This window comes from Arachis duranensis, unplaced genomic scaffold (assembly GCF_000817695.3).
Source record: "Arachis duranensis cultivar V14167 unplaced genomic scaffold, aradu.V14167.gnm2.J7QH unplaced_Scaffold_165934, whole genome shotgun sequence".
NCBI classification, from domain to species: Eukaryota; Viridiplantae; Streptophyta; class Magnoliopsida; order Fabales; family Fabaceae; genus Arachis; species Arachis duranensis.
Window position 1 is genome coordinate 2160899 of NW_026264258.1, and position 22448 is coordinate 2183346.

Consider the following 22448-nt stretch of genomic DNA (forward strand, 5'->3'; position numbering starts at 1 on the left):
ATTTAATTTAAAGAGTGGGAGTATTTTTTTTCCCTCATTCTTGATGTCAATATCAAATAGCATGGAGTGAATATTAGCGATTTTTTTAGTGTAATTTTTTTTCTCACACTTATGTCAATATCAATTCAATATGCAAAATAAGAATTAGTATAAATAATAATAATAATAATAATACAAATTTTTTCTTTCTTTTTCAAGTTCAACTAATTATTTTTATAGCAAATGATATGAAAGTTACTCCTATAGTAGTGTAGTTGTTCAAGAACAACCCCAATATAACACATTATTGTTTGGTTTATTGCATCACTAAAATTAATAATGAATGATTAATTATTACATCATGATAGAAATTAACCAAAGTAATTATATATCTTCACATACTCTTACACAACATAACATAACGCAATTGCGACTTAAATAACAACATTGATGACCACAATATAATCATCTAAAAAAAATAAATCCTCTCAATTTTTTTTTAAAATTTATGTTATAAAATATAATTTCTCATCATAGATTATTTAAGTAGTGGAATAAAAAATATTTAAAAAAATTGAGAAGATGTATTATTTTTTTATCATCAGAAGACTTAAAACAACATACATGAAAATTAATTATTAATCCACCAAAATTAAAGCACAGTGTTCATTTTGAATTTCATAATCATGATCATGGATCTAAGGGCATTTATGGAATTGGTGGCGGGTGGTGAGGCTTTTATAGCAAGGGCAAGAATCATGGTGGCCAGAGGTGCCTTCAGGAACACACTTGCAAACCTTACAGCAACTTCCACATGCCCTTTTGCATAGATTTGGCCTTGATGATAATTTGCACCTTCTTTCACATTCTAACCCACAATCTAGCATTATTCATATATAAATTAAATTAAAATTTATTTTATATTAACTATAATATGTACTTAAAAAAATAAAACCATATTATACATATGGTAAAAGTAGAAAATCATGTACAATCAACTTCACGTGAAATTGATAATTGAGAGCCATTAAATAAAAATTTAATCAAATTAACCAAATTATTTAACCGTTTTTAATTACCAATTTCACGTAAAGTTGACTACACCTAAATTTTCACCTATACATATACATATATATACCAATTGTTTGTGGAAGAGGAGTTGGTGTTGGAGCTCCAATGTTGGTGGTGCTCATTGTCATCATCTGTGTTAGTGAAAAACCATTCATGTATATTAATCAAATATCAACATTGTTATTTACTTAGGTGCATTGTTTAATTCATGGTAGCTAAAAAAAGACATCATTAACAATCTATTGACTAACGATAAATTTGTGACAAATTAATTTTTAATTTGTTAAATTAAAAAATATCATAGCCAACCAAAAAGAACAAAATTATAAGATAGTTTTGAGTTTATTTCTTCAAATGAACACAAATTTTAATACAAAATATATTAAAATTATTTTTTTATCAGTATAAAAAAAAGTATATTATTAGCAATTCGAATTTATTCAACACTTGTCTAATTTAATGTTGGTCAACTATTTTATGAAAACAGAAAAAAAAACTATTATTTCTTCAAGATAATTATTACATATATATACTAAATAAACATGTCCAACAAAAATGTTATAATTAATTTAGTACTAATTAAATTACTAATAGTGATTATGAAGATAATGATAGATTATAGGAGGCATATAGGTTTACCGTTTGGTGTGATTCAGCAATGTGAAGAAGGAGAAGAGTGAGGAGAAGTGAAGAAGCAATGAGAGTTCTAGAGAATGCCATTATGAAAATTAACAATAATAATATTATTATGAGCTTATTGGTGACAATGAAATGCGAAGTAAGATTATGATGAGTATTTATAGGAGGAATTAACAACACTTTTAAGAGTGAGATATGGTTTATTTTGAGAGAATAAATTAATTGTATAATGCAAATTGAATTGGATGCAAACAAAAGAGATCACTACCTCGAAGGTGCTTTTGACAGGCTAGTCCAGCAAAGACAGAGATCAAACCCTAATTCATCTAGTTGCTTCTTGTTGACTTTAGCTTAGCTTCGACCTCTCACATGGATGCTAATTTTAAATAAATAATAAAAAATAATTTTAAATTTATTAATGAGATGTTAAAAATATAATAATTAATGCTGCCTTCTTTTATTGGTTTAAGTTTTTAGAATGAGTAATTTTATGATATAATATTAAAATTTTATGTCAAAAAAGTCAAGAATTCGACCATTGATAAATCTCAAAAATAAAAAATAACATAAAGTAAATAAAAAAAATCCGTGCCAAAATTAAATTTGAGAAAAAGTATTAGAAATATAATCATTAATATTATTTTTTTATTAATTTAAATTTTTAAGATGATTAATTTCATAACATAAGAGAAAGTTATTATTTTTATTAAACATTAACTGAATATTTTATATAAGGTACTAAACAATAGTCTTTAATTTGAGCTAGTGTTTGTATATCAAGTCAAATTCAACACTAATAAATGAGTGTATATTAGAAAATAGAAATTCTCCATTGCTAGCTAGAGATATAAACATGATCAAATTAATAAATTAATTAGTATTTAGCCCACACTTCTTTCTAAGAAGAAAGAAGAGAGAATATAGGGAGACAGCAACTTGTGATTTAAAAAATGCTAAGCAAGAGCATCGTACAACTACACACATACTTTTTAAGATTTGATGTCGGCATATACATCTTAGAAGCATCCAATGTAACCTTATACCCATGTGTTATATTTGTTTTATTATATCTAATTATGCAAAAACAATAACTACAAGTACAAAATATACTCTCTCTCTCTCTCTCTCTCATGCATATATTAATGTAGCAGTATCAAACAAAGATGCTGCTTAAAAATAAATAAATAACACTTTTTTTTTAGAGGTAAGCATGGGTAGCGAGTATTTGATTACACATCTGAATTTAAATCGAACCAATTAAATTTGTTTTGAAATCAACGGATAATTAGGTTCAATTCGAACCAAACCGATGATCTTTATTAGTGATTGATTCAGATATTGGTTTTGGGAGTTTAGTGTTTAATATGTTTAGATTATTTTTATTGATGTTACATGTTTATTATACTTGTTAAATTTTTAAGATAAAAATTTGATTTTTTTTTACGAATTTCAAAGTCATCGAATACCCAATTACCAAAACCAAACCAATCCATTCTTAATCGGTTTGGTTTGGTTTGGGTACATGTATAAAAAAACACAAATCCGAACTAAACTGAATCAATTATATTTTAATCGGTTCAGTTCTAATTTTACCATGAACCCGAATCAAACCGACTTGTACTCACCCCTATTTTTTTTGTGTTTCAGTAATGTGACAGAGTTGCCTAAATTTTATTTTTTTTTTTTGGACAGAGACCTGGGCCATCAGACCAGCCCAGGCCAAAAACAAAGAACCCCTGCCCTCAAACCGACCCGGTACCCACTTAACCTACCCGTTTGTTGCACTAGAGAAACGGCTAAATTTTACATGTTCAAGAACATCTTCTTCTTCGCAGCACCGGCGTGGGAATCAGAATTCTGAGCGGTGGTTGCGCCTAGTGGATGGCTCGCTATCAGAAACTAAATTTCACGGAGCCTCCAGTGTAACCCATGTAGTTACCCCTGTCTCCGTCGATGTCCACCATTGCCCAGAAGATCCGATTCACAAAGCCCAAAAGTCCCTGGCTGTTTTACCGCAGCCAATATCTCTAGTATCTTCTTCTACTGCCTCGTCCTTTCCTTGTATCCCATGTTTTAATCTCAACCCGACCTGTTGATATATGGTTGAAATTCAAACATGGACATTTGCCCATGAGACCGCATTGTCGTGGGATGCATGCAAGTTCTCTACCTCAGATCATAATGATCTGGATTTAACTCATGTTTTGCTGCCTCGCGACTGGTACGAGCTGTTACCCTTTAGCCTCTATTTTCCTTTTTTCCTCGTCTTTTTCTTTTCTTCTTCTTCTTCTTTTTTTTTTAATAATCTTTGACATTCTTATTTCATGTTCGAATCTCACTCCTGAGGATGCGTCGTATTTCTGTAGGTGGTTGCAAGCTCCAGGTCGAATGTAACGTTTCTGATTCCGCAGCTTTTGCCACTGCATGAGCAAGCCGATTTCCATTCCTGGGAGTTCAAGTCATTCCTTTTTCAGGTAGTTCTTTCATTAAAATTTGAATGTCTTGGATGATAGCCGATGCTTCTCCTATAGTTGTCTTGGATTTGATTGTTTGAATGAGCTTTAAATTATCCGATTCTATTAGCGTTTTACCCATATTCAAATTGTTCACTATGATTAAAGCTTGTCTTATTGCTTGGGCCTCAGCCACAGTGCTTGATTTAGCTTGAATCTTCCCTGAAAATCCTAATACCATCTTTCCTTTGCTATCTCTGATCACCACAGCTATTGCACCTGTCTCATTCTCCTTTCGAAAGGCAGCATCTACATTTGCTTTCAGCCAATTTTCAAGAGGAGGTCTCCATGTCACCGGGTAAGTTCTGCTCCTATTGGCTTCTCTTTTTTGTGTCTGTTGTTTTTCTGCTAGTTTTTCATAAACTGTCTCTAGTGTTCTTGCTCTGCTGATTGTCCAACTTGGATTCACTTCCTGTTTTTGAAATAGTCTGTTATTTCTGGTTTTCCATATCTCTCACAAGAGAAATCCAAGCTTACTTATCCTCTTCTCCTGGTCTTCTCCGCCTCTTTGTCTTATCTTTCTTATACACTTTACCATCCAACTTCCAATCGAGTTCACTGTCTTCGGTGTTGGGGTCCATTGGCATTCCGCCCCGAACCATGTTGCTCTCGCCCAATCACATAGTAGTAAGGCATGTTCGACCGTCTCCATCCCTTTTAAGCATATTTGACACAATGAATCTGGTGCCATCCTCCTTTTATGCAAATTTGAGCCCACTAGTAATATGTCCTGGCAAGCTTTCCATAAAAATATTTTGATTTTCTGCGGAACCTCCATTCTCCAAATCTCCTTCCAAATCTCCCTTTTGTCTTCACTTGTTGATGGATTTCCATTTTTCAGATCCTGCTCTGTTTTTTTAGCGACATAATATCCAGTTCTTATGGAGTAACTCCCATCCTCCTTCCATGGCCAGTATAAGTAGTCATCTCTATTCACTACACTAACTAGAGTGCTAAGAATCTCTTTGCAGACTTCTTGGAAAAATTTGTTTACAATTATTTCTCTGTTCCACCCTTCTCCCTCTTTAATGAGATCTTTTACCTTCGAATCATCTGGACTGTTTGCATCCAGGGGCTTGCTTCTCCCAATGATCTAATTGTCCTTCCAGATACTGACTTTGGACCCATCCCCTATGCTCCCCTGGACCCATATTGCATTTGGATTCTTCATTGCTCTCCACGCTTGTTTTGCAAGGTAAGCAGTATTATGTTTTTCGAGATCCTTGAATCCCAATCCCCCGCTGCTCTTGCTCTCCGTAATGCAGTCCCATTTTCTCCAATGAATGCCTTGTTCTTTCCGGGAGGTAGCCCACCAGAATCGCGCCACCTTTGAGCAAATTCTCCTACAAAAACTATTGGGAAGCTTTATGATATTCATGGCATATGATGGCATTGCTTGTATAACTGCTTTTATTAATGTTTCTTTGCCTGCCTGATTCAACAACTTTTCTTTCCATCCCTCTATTTTACTCGTGATTTTCTCTTCAATCCATGTTAGAGCCCTGTTCTGAAACCTTCCCCATATGGCTGGTAACCCTAAGTATTTTCCTGGCATGTCCCATGCTGTCATTCCTAAAATTTCTTCAATCTCTACCCTTGTCTTTATCAACACGTGGCTTCCAAAGGTGATACCTGACTTGTTTAAGTTTATCCTTTGTCCGGATGCCTTTGTGTACTCATTAAGAATGGTGACGATCTGAAAAATCTCATCCTCCCTTGCTTTGGCGAATATAATGCAATCATCTGCGAACAACAAGTGAGTAAGAACCGGAGCTGTTGGAGCTATCTGTAGACCGGTTATCTGGCTTTCTCCTGAGCCTCCTGCATTAAAATCGTGAATACCTCAGCTGCTAGAATGAAAAAGTAGGGAGATAGGGGGTCCCCTTGTCGAAGCCCTCTTTGTAGTTTGATCCTCTTAGACAGCTCTCCATTGACCTTTACCCTATAGTTTGCACTTCTGACACACTACATTACCAATTCAACCCATCTTTCGGTAAATCCTAATTTCAAAAACACCTTCTCGAGAAAATCCCACTCTAGTCTATCATATGCCTTGTTCATATCCAACTTGATCGCTATATTATGAGATCCCTCTCTTCCTTTCTTATTTAGACTGTGATACACTTCTTGGACGATCACTACATTATCTTGTATAAGTCTTCCCCCCACAAAAGCGCTTTGAGTTGGTGACACTATATCCTCCAATAGCCCTTTCAATATCGACACTATAACCCTTGTTATAATCTTGTAGATAAAGTTACAATAACTGATTGGTCTTAACTGATTAAGTTCTTCCGGATTCTTGACTTTTGGAATTAGAACAACTGTGGTTTCACTAATTGCATCTGGCAAACTCCTATGTCGAAAGAATTCTTTAACAACTGCACATACCTCCTTCTTAATTATCTCCCAGTGTTTTTGATAGAATAACCCATTCAGATCGTCTGGTCCTGAAGCTTTGAGGCCGCCCATGCTGAAAATTGCTTTTCTAATCTCCTCTTCAGTGACTTCTGAGATCAGCCCCCTGTTCATATCTTCTGTGACTTTCGCTTGAATTTTATTTAGAGTTGCTGCCACGTTTCTATTGCTGTTAGAAGTGAATAACGCTTCAAAATGTTCCTCTATGTGTTTCATGATTTCTTTCCTATCTTTCATCCATGATCCATCTTCATTCTTCAATTTATCAATTATGTTCCTCTCTCTTCTTTGAATGGTTGTGGCATGAAAGAAAGTTGTATTGTTGTCTCCCTATTTCAACCGTTTCAACCTGGCTCTTTGTCCCCAATATTTCTCTTCCTGCTTCCATAGAACTGCTATATTCTCCTTTATTAATTGTATCATCTCCTGCTTTTCTTGTGTTAAGTTTGAATCTTGTAGCTTCTTCAATTCATCCTTCAATTTGTGGATTTCTTTATCTGCACGTTTAAAAGTCTTCTTGCTCCACGTTTAAAAGTCCTCTTTGCAATTTTCCATTTTTCTTGTTATTCATTTCCAATCGCATCCATGAATATTCCCTTTATCCCACCCCTTCCTTACTACATTCTCACACTCATCATGATCGACCCAAAATGCCTCGAATTTAAAGCTCTTCTCCCTTCTTTGAACTTGATTGATGTTTAAAACTATTGGACAATGGTCAGAATTTATTGCTGGTAGAGCTGTGAGTGACGCATGCTAGTACAAAGCTCTCCATTCCCAATTGGCTAACGCCCTGTCTATTTTCTCCCTAGCGATGAATCCATTCCTCGGATTACTAAACCACGTAAATCTTCCACCTTTTAGGTCTAAATCCATAAGACAATTCATATCCACAAACTGTCTAAACTCTTTTACCTGGCTTTGTGGCTTTGGATGTAGACCAATTTTCTCTTCTTGACTCAAGATGTCATTAAAGTCTCCTATGAATAACTGCGGCTCTCCCTCATTATAATTGTTTTCTGTAACTGCTCTCCATTGCTTTTTTCTTCTTCCAAAGCGTGGGTTTCCATAGATAAAATTGCATATCCATATCTTCCCTTTCCTATCGTCAATCCAAGCTTTTATATGATTATCACACCAAAAATAAATATCAATATTATATATTTCATTCCACAAAAGGCATAGCCCTCCGGACAGTCCCTGGGGTTCTATGTGAAATACATTCTCAAAATGCAACCTTCTTTTCAACTTCTTAATAGTTCCTTCTCTAGCTCTAGTTTCTATTAGGAATACTATTGCAGGCTTTATTTGTTTGCACATGCTGTGCAGTTCAGAAACTGTTGCGGGGCCGCAAGCCCGCGGCAGTTCCAACTTATCACACTCATGGTTGAGTTGTGGGCATGTGTAGGCCCGCCTCCTCAGCCATTGAATTTCCCAAGTTGTCTCCTCTGATCAGTAATTCATCCTCATCGGCCATCCCTTCCATGAGGCTTCCGACCACCTTGTTCTTCTTCCTAGCTCTCCACGCCTGCACAACTTCCTCTTCTTCTTCCAGGCAATTTCCTATCTGTCCCTGCTGGTCATCTCTTCTTCTTCTTTTGAGTTTCAGTTTTTCCTCCATTCTTTGAGCAAGTTCTATTTCATATTCCTTGGCCACTACAATTGCTTTGTTATTTTCCTGCTCTAGTTCTTCTTCTTCTTCTGCTAGTTCAATATAGTAGAACCCTCCATCGTTTTCTGTGACTAACTGCTTGTTATTCTGTTCTGGCTTTTCCCCCTTGTTCTGATCTTGGTTTACTATCTCATCAGCTTCCATATTTTTCCTATTTTGAGCCTCCTCTTCCAACTCCTCTTCTATATTTCTCTTCCTTCCTTCTTCAGCCATCTTCTTGTTGAATTCCTTCAATAGTTGTCCAATAGTGAGGTTTTTTTCTTTTTCAGTTGGCCCACTATTAATTTGCTGGCTATCTCTATTGGGCCTTTGGTTGGTGAAAGCCCATGCCATCTTTTTTGTGCTGTCCATTCTTCTCCTGCTTGGCCCACCTTATCTCTATATACCTCCTAAAAATCTTGTTACTATTCTTCCCATTCTCCCCATTCTTTCCTAATTCCCTGACATCCTTCACGTTTTCCATTGCTACTGATTCACTAGTTTGTTGCTTTTCTAGAATGCCTTTTTTCTTTTCCCATTTTTCCTGGTTTGTTGTCCCATCAGCTAGGTTCAATATATTATTATCATCATCACCGTTCATTTCTTCATCATCAGCCCCTTCATCCTGATCTTGAGCTTCCTGTGTTGCCACTTGTCTCCCTCCCATTTGCTCCTTTGGATTTGCCAATCTACCCCAAGATTTTGCAAAGGCACTGGCTTGAGAACTTCTTATACTCCCTTGATTTGACCCTTCTTCCTCCCTTTGTGATTGTCTTTTCAGCCACTCTCTCCCTTGCAAGCTTCTCTCACGCGCCTCCCATAACTCTTCCACCTAGTTGTTGTGTTCTTCCTTTCTCCTCCTAATTCCTGCCTTTCTTGCCTCATTCTCTATTGATCTCAGTCCCAGAGTTGTAAGTTCTGGTCCATATCTAGGACTTGTTGGGTTTACTAATGACATAGCCAACTCTTCAATACATGCTTTTTTGTCATGCCCAAATTTTCCACATTTGTAACAGTAATCATACAATTTTTCATATTTGAACTCAGCCCATGAATGACTTCCATCATTTCTTTTGAGCCAAAATCCTGTTTTCAGAGGTGTTTGAACATTTATCTCTACCCTAACCCTCAAAAAGGATCTAAGCATGTTCCCTTCAACAAATGGATTCTCAGCACTTATAACTCTCCCTACTATTGCTCATATTTTTTCAGCATTCTTTATATTAATTTTATCATAAGGTAGCCCATGTATTTGAATCCAAATAGGAAGCTGATTGTTATTTACCTCTTCAATGGACAGGTTTGGACTCCACCACTGCAAGCTCAACATATGTCCTTCTATTCTCCATGGTCTCCCATCATACGCTATTCTTGCTTCCTCCTGATTTTTGAAGTTTAAGATGAAAGAGTTCGGTCCTGTATTGGTGATCACTAGTCCCTGTGGATCTCCCCACATGTTGAGAATCGTCTTACGCACTGTGACTATATTTAGCACCTTCCCTGTTAATACTCTGCCGACTGGTTTCTGGTCTGGATTACCTCCTTGTTGAGCTGGGAACTCCTCTAAGTCTAGAACGTCTCCGTCCATGCCTGCACTTCCGATACCTTCCTTGCCTTGTCCTGTTTATTTGTGATCCTTGTGTTGGTGCTTCTTTGTTATCTACTTTATGATTTTCTTGTTTTTTATAACTACACTAGATTTGTGAAGTTGGTTAAATAATGGCTCCGCTTATCGAAGCAAAACAGCTCCACTGTTGGAGAGCTTAAGGCTCCACTGTTGGAGAATTGCTTTTTCCTTTTTTTTTTTGGTCGGTGGATTGGACAACCCCCAATCCTAGATACATAACACACCCACACACTCCTCACATATTTATCACATTTTTTCCTCAATTACATCCTCTAGGGTTTGAACCCTAGACCTTGAGGTGGGGAGGGGGGAGAATTGCTTTTTCCTAAGTGTTGCGAGTTGCCTAAATTTTATAAGCCATAAGACCAGACTTTTTTTTTGGTCTTGGGCCATAAAACCAAATTTAAAATTTTTAGTATTTGTTGGGCATGGATTCTATGCCTAACCCAACCAAGAATTAAGAAGCCCAAATAGAAATCAAAATTTAACTATATGACTCAACCGGCCCAATATGTCCAAAAAGAGAGGCCCAATATGACCAAGGGTTCCCTCAAAATAATAATTCAACCAATGACCAAAACAAAAAACTTCAACAGTGCCAGGAGCCGCCACGCTTGAAGGCTGCTAAAATTTTAAACAAAAACAAAAGCTGCTAAAAATATCTTATAAATACTAAAAAAAAAATTAATTATTATATATTTATGTGTTGCTTTATAATTTTTAGAAAGTAATTAAAATTTTCAAAATATACTTATAAAAGTAAATTATTATCACATTTTAATACTTTGAATTATTTATTTATAAAATTTTATTATAGATATAAATATTTGACTATTTTGTTTTTCAATGTACCTTTGAAAGATGGCAGGAGTCAATATGACTTGTAAGATTGAAACTATTATCTAATTGTTAGAGGAGTTTGTGTAGAAGCATTGATATGTGTTACAAAATGTGGTTACAAAGAGAGTTAGGTAGCAACGTGATTGTGAGTTGTGACTTGTGACATTGAATGGTTGAAACTTGAAACTTCTTCCAACTCACCATTTCTCTAGACAAGTTAGTAGGAGCTACCCTTTTTAAAAAATCTAATGTGTTTTAAAAACTATTAGAAATATCATCATGAATAAAGTTTTTTTTTCCCCTAAAATTTGTCAAAAAAATTTAACATTTTTTTAATTTTATTTTATTTTAATTTGTCTAAAAAATTTTCTTTGCATCAAATATATCCCTAACAGTTAAATTTTTTAAAAAATTTAGAATCAATCCAACAATAATACATAACAATTATGTCTAATTTACTTGTATTGAAAGTTGTTCTTGTAAAATTATTGTTAAATTGGCCTTAAAATTAGTTGTCAGGAATATATTTGATACACATTGAATTTTTTTAAGATAAAATTTAAAATAAAATTTATGTTTATTTTTAAAACTTCTAACAAATTTTAAGACAAAAAATATACTTTACTCTATCATTGTTTATATACGCTTTATCAATTTAGATTTTTGTAAAAAATAATTTTATAATAGAATATCAAAATTTGTATAATTAAAAGGTTTAAAATTTTATTGTTGTTAACTCGAAATAAAAATTTTAAAACACAATACAAAAAAGAAAAAAAACTATGTAACATATAATACAAGTCTTTTAATGGATGAAGTATATAGACATTTATTTATCTTATACAATCTTGGCATACCATGATACCATTTATCAGTTTCATAATAATATAAAATAAATAATTAAAATCTTATATTTACTCGTATTTTTAAGTTTTAACACTAAAGTTATGAATCCAATTATTTTTGTTGTTGTTGTTAACAAGTTTATGGACACTACTGTACGCACGTAGCTTATTTAATTGATTTCTTAATATATTTATAAATTAATTTTATATTTTATATTTTTTATTGTTTAGTGTCTAGAGCACTAACTACACAAAACAATGTATCTCAGTATCTCCGTCCTCTTTATATATAGTTACAATTTATTATTATTTAACATATAAAATTAATGTAAATTCATAAGTATCATCATTTCATCACAAATAGAATATGTTGGAGGTATTTATGAAAATATTCATATTTATATATTATAATGACTAATTAATTAAATTTGGGTGCGTGTGAAATTCAAACCTACCACGCCATCACTAGTACTATATAAACCCAAATAATAAGATTTTTCAAAAAAAAAAAATATAATTCATATGGCGCCAGCAAAAACCCTCACTCACTTGGCTGAGCAAAAAACTCTTGAGTCCAGCTTTGTGAGGGATGAAGATGAGAGGCCAAAAGTTGCCTACAACCAATTCAGCGACGTGATTCCGGTCATATCATTGGCCGGAATCAACGACGCAGATGGTCGTAGGGCCGAGATATGCAAGAAGATTGTTGAAGCATGCGAGGATTGGGGAATATTTCAGGTTGTGGATCATGGTGTGGATACCAAGCTCATTTCCGAGATGACAACTCTCGCTAAGGAGTTTTTCGCCTTGCCACCGGACGAGAAGCTTCGCTTCGACATGTCCGGTGGCAAGAAGGGTGGTTTCATTGTCTCTAGCCATCTCCAAGTAAGAATTTATCTAATTTTTTTCTTTTTTTCTTTCCATAATAAGTATCTAAAAAAATTTATAGATTATATATCACACCAATTAATAATTTTTGCTGACAGTATGCCAACTATTGTTAACTTAAAATGAATGATTTGTAAAATCTCTCCAAATTCAGATACTGAATTATGGACAACAATAAATTTTCGTACTAAAATTATCCATCAATATAAAATATATTTTAAAAATAAATTAAATTATATATATTTAAAAATTAATTTTAACGTACAAATAACATTATTTTAATTCATATATATGTATACGAGAGTTTTTGTGTTAATATAGTAAAAATAATTAATTACATGCATGTCGAATACATAAATCCTTGTTAATTTTGGTTAATTTTGCTTCATGGCTTTGAATAATTAATAGAACATTAATAATTTAGATGTTCAAATAACACAATTCATAACACAGGGAGAAGTAGTGCAAGATTGGAGGGAGATAGTGACATACTTTTCATACCCGATTCGCAACCGCGACTACTCGAGGTGGCCGGACAAGCCGGAAGGATGGATGGAGGTGACGAAAAAGTACAGCGAGGACCTGATGGGGCTTGCATGCAAGCTCCTAGAGGTCCTCTCAGAGGCAATGGGGCTAGAAAAAGAAGCACTAACAAAAGCATGTGTGGACATGGACCAAAAGGTTGTGGTGAATTATTACCCAAAATGCCCTCAACCAGACCTCACACTTGGATTGAAGAGGCACACAGACCCAGGCACCATCACACTCCTTCTTCAAGATCAGGTTGGTGGGCTTCAAGCTACAAGAGATAATGGTAAGACTTGGATCACTGTTCAGCCTGTGGAAGGTGCCTTTGTTGTCAATCTAGGAGATCATGGTCATGTGAGTATTCCCTATACAATTATATCCGTTCTTTTAGATTATCATTCACGTAGTCAATGTCAAAAACAATTATTTTTATTAATGTGACATTACGTAATTAAATACACGTGTAAAATTACTTTACACTTACCGTGCATAAAATTTAAAAGAAGAAAATAATATTTGACCTTTTAGTTTGATAAAATAAACTAAATATAAGAAGACTTATTTAAAAAGAATATAGAGATTAGATTTGGACTCGGACTTTTTGCAAGTCTACTTAAAAAAAAAAAAATTCTTTTCCTTTTAATTTTTTTCTAAGAGAATTATTTTTGCGACTTTTTTTTATGTGGACGACGGAAAAATTCAATTAAATTTGGAAAAAAATTAGAGATAAAGTTCAAGTGCAATTCTTGATATATTTTTTTACATATTTTTTAAATAATTTTTTATAGAAAAGTATATGGAACCAACTAATAATCAGCCAAGAATGAAAAAACATAATTAATTATAATTAGTTTTATTAATTTATAATTTAATTTATTTTTTAAATTATTGTTGTCCACGTTCAAAACATGAGGAAAGATACGTTAGTGTTAGGAGAAAATCACGGAACAGATGCTTTGATCAGTCATTAGTTAATCATATCCAAAACCATCCAATTTACAAGAAAAAGAAACATCCGTGTGCCTATCAGTAGCAACATCCGGTTAAAGTTACCGGTATCTCTAATTTACCAGTTGACTGATTCTTAGCTTATATAGAGTTGGTTCCTAGCATTGTTGATTTTTCATATATTTTAATGAAAAATGAAATCAAATTCATGAGTTGTTTCTTACTTAAAAAAAAGATATGTATTTTGTCACATTAAAATTATCTCTCGAAGATTAAACTGTTTTTTCTTCAAAAGTCATTATCGAAAATTATATCTAACTAAAATGATAGTTTACCCTTTTTTGGTAAATAAAATGTCAACTAATTCAGACTTTTATTGAAATGATGTGAATTTGTGAATTTAGTTTACAATATCTCATAGTTCATATCTTATTCAAAGTTGACTGCTATCATAAGTACACATAAGTACATAACAAATTATTTTTCTTTTTCTCTGGAAATTTTTTTAAATAAATTTAGATAAAAAAAAATGTCAACGCATTAGAGATTAATTTACATTTTTATTCAAATCTTTTAGGTGTAATATTTTCAACAAGTGTTTTAAATAACACAATCTTTTTTTTTTTAGACACAAAAAAAAAACACTATTTTTTTAATTCCAAATTTTTATAGTTCAGCCAATTAACACTTATCACATTTTACATCACCTTTAGAATTTAACGTGATTCCATTTAAAATGTTCATGAACCGTTTTCTCTCACTTTCCTATCTTCTAACTTCTAACTACAATAACTCATTTTTGAAAATCAAAGAGACTAGAATTAATAGACGAAACAATATACATGCAAAGTAAACTATATATAAGCTGACGCAAATTAATAAGGGTCAATTAAGTAATTTAATAACCTATATATAATTAATTAATTCACCGAAAAAACAGGTGCCAAGTAAAGTTCATCTCATGTGGAAAGATAGAGAGTCCCCCATCTTTGAATGTTTATTAATAATCACATTTTTCAATATTTATCATTAAAGAAAAATCTGTCCACATCAATATTTTATGAAAAAATCCACACACACACGCATGCTACACATTTAGCTCTTTTTTAGCATATTTATTTTGAATATAAATTTTTGGTCCACTTTGTTACAACTTTTGAAATGTTCTAAATTCAACTATTTTAATCAATAAATTTAGATGGGCCTACTTAATACCCAAGCTAAAGGAGAGGCTGCGAAATAAAATACACTAATAAATAAATGCAATAATAATACAAGTGGTTTGACTCCGGTGATTTTATAGTGTATTTTAAATTTTATTTAATATAATATAACTAGCAGATATTTTTGAACGAAATATTATTACTATTATTATGTGAAGTAAGTAGAACTTTAATTAGGGTTGGACCAAAGAACTATTAATTAATACTTATATATGGTGGACTGCTTTAATTCCTCCCATTAAGTTTAAATTACGGTATGGGTTGGTTAAGTATAAGTTGTTATCGTAACATACATTTTTCAAAAAATTATTATATTTGTGGTGATTATATTTTAATAATTTAAACTTTCAAATGAATTAACCACATTTTATTTAAAAGAAATAGTATATTTATTTTTTAATAACTACATGATAAGCATAAATTGTTGGTAATAATTAATTATGTGTTGGAAATGAATTAATAATTTTCAAAAAATATTAAAAAAAAACTAATCACTTGGTATAGATTTTAAATGATAATCTAAATTGAACCATTTTCTAATAAAATCAAAATATGCTCGATCAATCAATTTATGTTATTATTATTATCATGAATTAGTAGGGCCTACTAATCCCCGAGCAATAAGTAAAATTATAGTTTTTTTTGGTATGTCAATGACCAATTTATTACGAAAAACGAAAGCTAGAGGCTGAAAATATAAACCCAAAGCACAAAACCCTAATAAGTAAACACACAGATAGATGGTTTGACTCTGCTGATTTTGTAGTCTATTTTAAAATGTTATTTATTTTGGATAATTATTTTAACTTCTATCCATTTTTGTATAATAACTACTTTAAAAATTTAAAATGTTTAGCCTTTTATAAAAGTTTTTGCATTTAACACTGTATAATCTAAATTATTGATAAGAATTATACTAATTTTTTAGGTTTAATAAAATAATGACATTTTATTTGATTAGAAATTAGCTAATCATCATACTATAATATTTTTCAAAAAATAGAAATAATAGTAATAATCTATACTTCTCTATAGTAATTTTCTTCATTCATATATTATTATTTTTTTTGTAACATACAATCTCTATTTAATTCATCTAAATTATATATGTGATATATGCTTTTTTTTTGTAGTTCTTAAGCAATGGTAGGTTCAAGAATGCTGATCACCAAGCCGTTGTGAACTCAAACTCTAGCCGTTTATCCATCGCCACATTCCAAAATCCGGCACCGGATGCGATCGTATACCCTCTTAAGGTCGAGGAGGGAGAGAAGCCGGTGATGGAGGAGCCGATCACCTTCGCCGAGATGTATAGGAGGAAGATGAGCAAGGACCTTGAGCTTGCTAACCTAAAGAAGCTAGCCAAGGAGAGGCAAAACCTCCAAGGCTTGAACAACACAAACAAATTGGAAGCCAAGCCTCTTGATCAAATTCTTGCTTAAGTAATAAGTAGTTGCAACTTTCATGGGCTATTTAAAATTACTTTAATAAAAATATGTTTACAATTCGCAACGGAATAGTTATTTGTCTGTCGGATTAAAAAATACCATAAAAAAATATATATTTACATATTATCTCTTAAGCTTTGTGATTTTGTATGTCCAAAGTATAGGTCCATGAATCCTTTTTTTTTTGTGTTCTGTTAAATTAAAGCTTAATCATATGAGGATATGGCTTTAATTTGTTGTTTCTTTGCCTAGGTCATAGGATCCATGAATATCTATGTAAACACTACTTTATAAATGGGAAATAAGAAACAACGAATTGATATTTGTTGGAATTGGTATCAATATTAATTAATTTTTATTTTTTTATTACAAATATTGGTTCTTAGAATTATCAATCTTTTAACATTTTGTCTCATAACACACATATATATTAATTTACTATGATGTTGAGGCTTTAGTATGGTTTTTTTTTTTTAATTAAAACTATTATATTTCTTTGATTGTTAATTATTATGTGGATATGGCTTTAATTATATTCATTTACTATAATTAGTAGTATAGTATTTCTTTGATTGTTATGAGTTAAGGCCAATATGTTGGGAGTAAAATATATTTTCCTGATTATATATAGGATATAAAAATTTATTTGATATGACATTCAAAAATAAATACTATAATATTATGTGAAATTAATTTTGACTAAAGTTAATCACAACCGCCAAGTACACCAACATCCATAGATCTATTAAACTAACGGCTTGAGATCTATCAGTGTATATATAGGTTGAATCTAAACCGTTGACGGCACCTACTACATACTCGTCCTGAAAGGGTGGGAAGCTACAGATAGATACTATGATCGAGGCAATTATTACTTTTGTCTTTTCCTTTTTTGCTTTTAGACCATATCGTTAGGGAACTAGTTTAGTTATGGATTTATGTTATTTTATTTGTTGTACGAAAGAGTAGGTCGAGTGCATTAAGCCGTTCGCAAGGGTCAACTTGATCTTCTTTTTCAGGATCTCAGATGAAGAAATCTTAAGAGAGTCGCTGGATACGATAACTGGCACATTAAAAGTGCGTTCTTCCGAACCTTTCAGATAAGATACATATACTTTTTTATAGTATATTATTATTATTTCTATAGTATATCATTATTATTTTATTAGATTTTTCATATTTTTTATATTCATTATCTAAATTATTTGATAATTTCATTCTATGTTTAGATTTCTATTAATATTTATATTAAAATAATATTTTTTTATTTATTATATTTCTTTTTTTATTCTCATTCCATTTTTTGTGGTTTATTTATTTTTTTTGTTTCGCCTTATATTCCTACAAATGTGATTTCTATTACAGATGGCCAAATATTCTTATTCGCCGATCTATTCCCGGCATCATATCCATAGTTAGCGCATTCATCATAGTTAGAAGCTTCAGCTCCGTATCAAGGTCACGGTCGATATCGTCACTATCATCAATATCGTCACTATCGAAGTTCTTGCAGGGTGGAACCATGCAGTACCAGACACGAGATAGATCTTCCAAAGAACAAGGCTTTTTTCAAATAAGCCAATTCATTTGGGACCCTGCGGATCCACTCTTTTTCCTATTGAAAGATCCTACAAAGGATCGGACTAATGACGTATACAATACTTAAATTCTCGATGTAGGTGCTACATCCCTGTTTCTGTTTATGGTCCACCTGTTATAAAAAGTAACTCCACATCAATTTTTATATCATAAACAATAAATAATAACTCAAAACATCTCTCTTTTCTCTATTAGAAGGAACTAACTGTAGTTTCTATTGTGGTCTCACTTAATTAATTAATTAAAATACTTAAAATTAATGTAATTAATTTTTTTAATAATATAATTTAAATTTATAAATTTAAAAAATTCACTAATAAAAATATTATTAATATTAAATAAATTCATATATAACAATAATACACAATATATAATTTGGGATTACACTAATTTGTAAAATGACTTAATGCAAAGAAAAATAAAATTAAGCTCTATAGTTGACGACAAGCATTGTGAAATTGCCATATGTGTTCAATCAAGTCCTCTTCTAGTTGTCTATGCTGCTGCCTATTTCAAAGTTAGGTATTTCTTATCATTGGTAGGATAGAGTTTTTCTAAGGAGGAATTCGTCTTCTTTGGGACTTGTGGGAGGACTTTCATATCCTTTTCTCTAATGGTTGGAGTCCCTTTGTGTCAGGAAAAAGTGAGAGAGGGACTCTCCATCGGAGTTGTTCTTAGACCATCTCCAGTAGGGAACTCATCCTAGTTCCTGTTTATGGCCCACCTATAATAAAAAGTAACTCCACATTAGCTTTTGCGTCATAAACAGTAAATAGGAACTCAAAACATCTCTCTCTTCTCCATTAGGAGGAACTAACTTTAATCCCTATTGTCGTCCCACTTAATTAATTAATTAAAATACTTGATATTAATGTAATTAATTTTTTTCAATAATGTAATTTAAATTTATAAATTTAAAAATAATTCACTATTAAAAATATTAAGATTAAAAAAAATTATTTGTAATGTAGTTAGTATTTTAAATTTTATAAATAAAAATAAATAATCCAACCAAAAATTATTTTGGGGTTACACTAATTTGTAAAATTACTTAATACAAAGAAAAACATAATTAAGCTTTATAGTTGACGACAAGCATTGTGAAATTGTCATATGTGTTCAATCAAGTCCTCTTTCAATTGTCTATGCTACTGTCTATTTCGAAGTTGGACATTTCTTTGGAGAAATTGATGGTATGGTGCGAAATCTTCTTCTCCCAGCTGAGGTTGTGATAAGCCATTTTTGACATCATCATACTCTAAGCCCTGAGCAAAATTTCTTGCATAAGTGTCTCTTTCATCTTCAACAATCATATTATGCAATATAATACAAGCTCTCATTATGTTGGCAAGCTTCTTCTTTTCCAAAAAACGATCTGGACCACGTATAATTGCAAAGCGTGCTTGCAACACTCCGAATGCTCGCTCCACATCTTTTCTTTGCCCTTCTCGGTATTGTGCAAATAACTTGCGTTTCTTCTCTTGTGGCTTTGAGATTGATTTGACAAATGTGGCACATTCAAGATAAATACCATCTGCTAAATAGTATTCCATAGGGCTGTCAAACGGGCTAGCCCGGCCCATTTAGGCCCAGCCCATTAAGCCCATGGGTTAAACGGGCTGGCCCATTTAAGCCCGCTTTATTCGCGGGCCAAAATTTTTTAGCCCGGACCATTTATAGTCAGCCCGATGGGTTAAACGGGCCAGCCCGTTTATCATTTTATTTTATTTTTTGAAAAATATTTTGACAAAAAATACCACTTTTAGGTCAAAACCCATTTAAAAAATTTTTTTTTAGTTGATGGGTCGGATTTTCGGGTCAGATCGAGAAAAATATTAGCTAAAAGTGTTACTTTTTTTAAAAAAAATGAAAAAAAATTAAACGGGCCACCCGTTTAGCCCGCGGGCTAGCCCGTTTAACCCGTCATTTTTTTCGGGTTAATCGGGCTCAGCCCGTTTAGCCCGAAATTTAAACGGGCTTAATTTTAGGGGCAAAGCCCGCCCATTTAAATGGGTAAACGGGCTGGCCCAATGGGTTTAGCCCATTTTGACGGCCCTAGTATTCCATAGTATAATTATTACCATTAATAGTGTAATTTACCTCCGGAGCACGGTCGTTTAGAATATCACCGAACACTGAAGAATGATCTAACACGTTAATATCGTTATTTGAATCAGAAACTCCAAAGAACGCATGCCATATCCAAAGGTATGAAGATGCTACAACCTCAAGTACTATGGTTGCAACCCCACGATAACCACACATGTACATATCTTTTCACGTCTTTGGACAATTTTTCCATTGCCAATGCATGCAGTCAATGCTACCCAACATGCCAGGGAAGCCACGACCCTCCGCCATTTGTAGCAGGCGTTGTATGTCATTTGGTTTGGATTTTTGCAAGTATTCATCCTCAAACATCGAAATGACACCTTCAACAAATTTTTCCAAGCATTCAATTGTAGTGCTCTCGCCTATGCGCACATAATCATCAACAACATCAGCTCCTACGCCATATGCTAACATGCGTATCGCAGCGGTACATTTCTAGAGTGATGACAAGTCTTTTCTTCCAGTTGCATCAACCCTCTGTTGAAATACGGATAAACGTTTGAGAGAGCGTCTACTATCCAAAGGAACACATGTCTTCTCATTCAAAATCTCCGTCGAAAAATGTCAGCATTATACACCGGTTCATCTGCAAAGTAATCTTGAAAAAGGCGATCATGTTCTGCTTCTCGATCTCTGTTGATCCATCTACGAGTAATTGGGATAGAGCTTCTATCGATATCTTCTTCTTCTGAATCTTGGAGTAAACACTCATCGATCCAATTATCTATGACTGTGTTATCTTGCCGTCTTCTTTTGCCATACAAAGCCTCATTAAATATATCATCAAAATTTCTAGCCATATTTAGAAATGTAATTTTTAGTTCTCTTTCGAGGTGAGAAACAATAATTGAAGTAGAGTTGCAGAGTCATGGATAGTTGATATTTATAAGTGTGTCTGCAATAAGTACCTTAATGGCTAGTTCACGGCTAGTTTTGCAACGACTAGTTTTGCAACGGTCACTTTCATGAACAATAAGGGCACAATAATATTAACTAATTTAAAAACTTACATCAGAAATAAATAAAACAAACTACATCATGAACCAGTAATACGCAATAAAAATAAGAACATACTACATAACACTACGAATACAAGGAACCATAAAGTAAACCACTTGGCGATTATTTTCTCACATGCAATCTCATGAAGAGCTCGTCGTTTTTCACTCATTGTAGACGTGTCAGCATTAAGTATTTGCATATCCATTTCCCTTTCCCTTTCCTTGGCCATCCTATCCATTTTCTTTCTTTTGCTTATATATCCATTTCTTTAATATACCTCTGAATTTGTAATTCTTTTTCTTTCATTGCTGCTTGAACTTGTAATTCTTGTTCTTTCATTGTCGCTTGAATTTGTAAGTTCTCCTCTTTGATTGCTATAATCTTTACTCTATGTTCCTTCTCCTCTTCTCTTTCTTTTTTCCTATCCATTAGTTCCTTTTCTCTAACATTCTTAATATCTTCCATGAGAGATAATTTTTTGACAACCGATGATTTTCTTTCACTAAAATCTTCAGACATCTGTGCTTTTCTCTTACCTTTTTGCTTGCTCTTTTTTTATCCTTGTCGGCGAACGGGAGAGTCCACACCGGGTTCGTCAGCCAACGGTGTTTCTGGATTTGATGAGGATGAATATGCTCCAGTTGCACTAACCTTGGTTCTCTTTGAGCCGCCACTCTGTGTAGGTAGTTGGCTTCTCCATTTTTGCTCCAACCGAAGCATGTTCCAATGCCTCTCAAAAGTAAACTTTTGACCATAATTTGTGGTATAAAGTTTATAAGCCAACTCCTTTATATCATCAGCGTTCGAACCACTCCTTATGTTTTGACTAGCTTGATCGTAGCAACCAGCAAATTGTGCAACAGCCTTGTTGATCTTATACTATCGTTTCTTACATGCAACTACCTCCCTTGTCATGTTGGAGCAAAATTCTACACAGTAGCTATGAATTCGACTCCAAAATATTTCCCCCTTTTGATCGGTACCAACTACAGGGTCAGTTGAAACATTTAACCATCCACTGATCAGCATCTCATCCTCTTTCCAATGCCAGTGTTGAATACTATCTTGCCTCCGATCTTCAATATCATCATCATTGAGGTCGATAGCATCTAATCCA

The 22448-nt window shown here is 33.0% G+C and overlaps 2 protein-coding genes across 2 annotated transcripts; one reads left to right on the forward strand and one right to left on the reverse strand.

The window, feature by feature from the left end:
- Positions 1-276: 276 nt before the first annotated feature.
- LOC107478903 (cypmaclein) lies at positions 277-1812 on the reverse strand. Its single transcript, XM_016099059.3, has 3 exons — positions 1690-1812; positions 1118-1181; positions 277-859 (listed from the first exon to the last, which is right to left on the reverse strand). The coding sequence occupies exons 1-3, from the start codon at positions 1768-1770 to the stop codon at positions 678-680; spliced, it is 327 nt and encodes a 108-aa protein (XP_015954545.1). The 5' UTR covers positions 1771-1812; the 3' UTR covers positions 277-677.
- A 10259-nt stretch (positions 1813-12071) lies between these two features.
- On the forward strand, positions 12072-16752 carry LOC127743933 (naringenin,2-oxoglutarate 3-dioxygenase). Its single transcript, XM_052256165.1, has 3 exons — positions 12072-12468; positions 12925-13353; positions 16304-16752. Exons 1-3 carry the CDS (start codon positions 12106-12108, stop codon positions 16610-16612), a joined length of 1101 nt encoding a protein of 366 aa, XP_052112125.1. The 5' UTR covers positions 12072-12105; the 3' UTR covers positions 16613-16752.
- The last annotated feature ends 5696 nt before the right edge of the window (positions 16753-22448 follow it).

Excerpts from the sequence above, each read along its gene's own strand:
- LOC127743933 (XM_052256165.1), top strand. The coding sequence starts at position 12,106 with ATGGCGCCAGCAAAAACCCTCACTCACTTGGCTGAGCAAAAAACTCTT. Across the intron at positions 12,469-12,924 it reads TTGTCTCTAGCCATCTCCAA|GGAGAAGTAGTGCAAGATTG; the intron begins GTAAGAATTTAT and ends TTCATAACACAG. Across the intron at positions 13,354-16,303 it reads ATCTAGGAGATCATGGTCAT|TTCTTAAGCAATGGTAGGTT; the intron begins GTGAGTATTCCC and ends TTTTTTTTGTAG.
- LOC107478903 (XM_016099059.3), bottom strand. The coding sequence starts at position 1,770 with ATGGCATTCTCTAGAACTCTCATTGCTTCTTCACTTCTCCTCACTCTT. Across the intron at positions 1,182-1,689 it reads TTGCTGAATCACACCAAACG|ATGATGACAATGAGCACCAC; the intron begins GTAAACCTATAT and ends TCACTAACACAG. Across the intron at positions 860-1,117 it reads TCCTCTTCCACAAACAATTG|ATTGTGGGTTAGAATGTGAA; the intron begins GTATATATATGT and ends GAATAATGCTAG.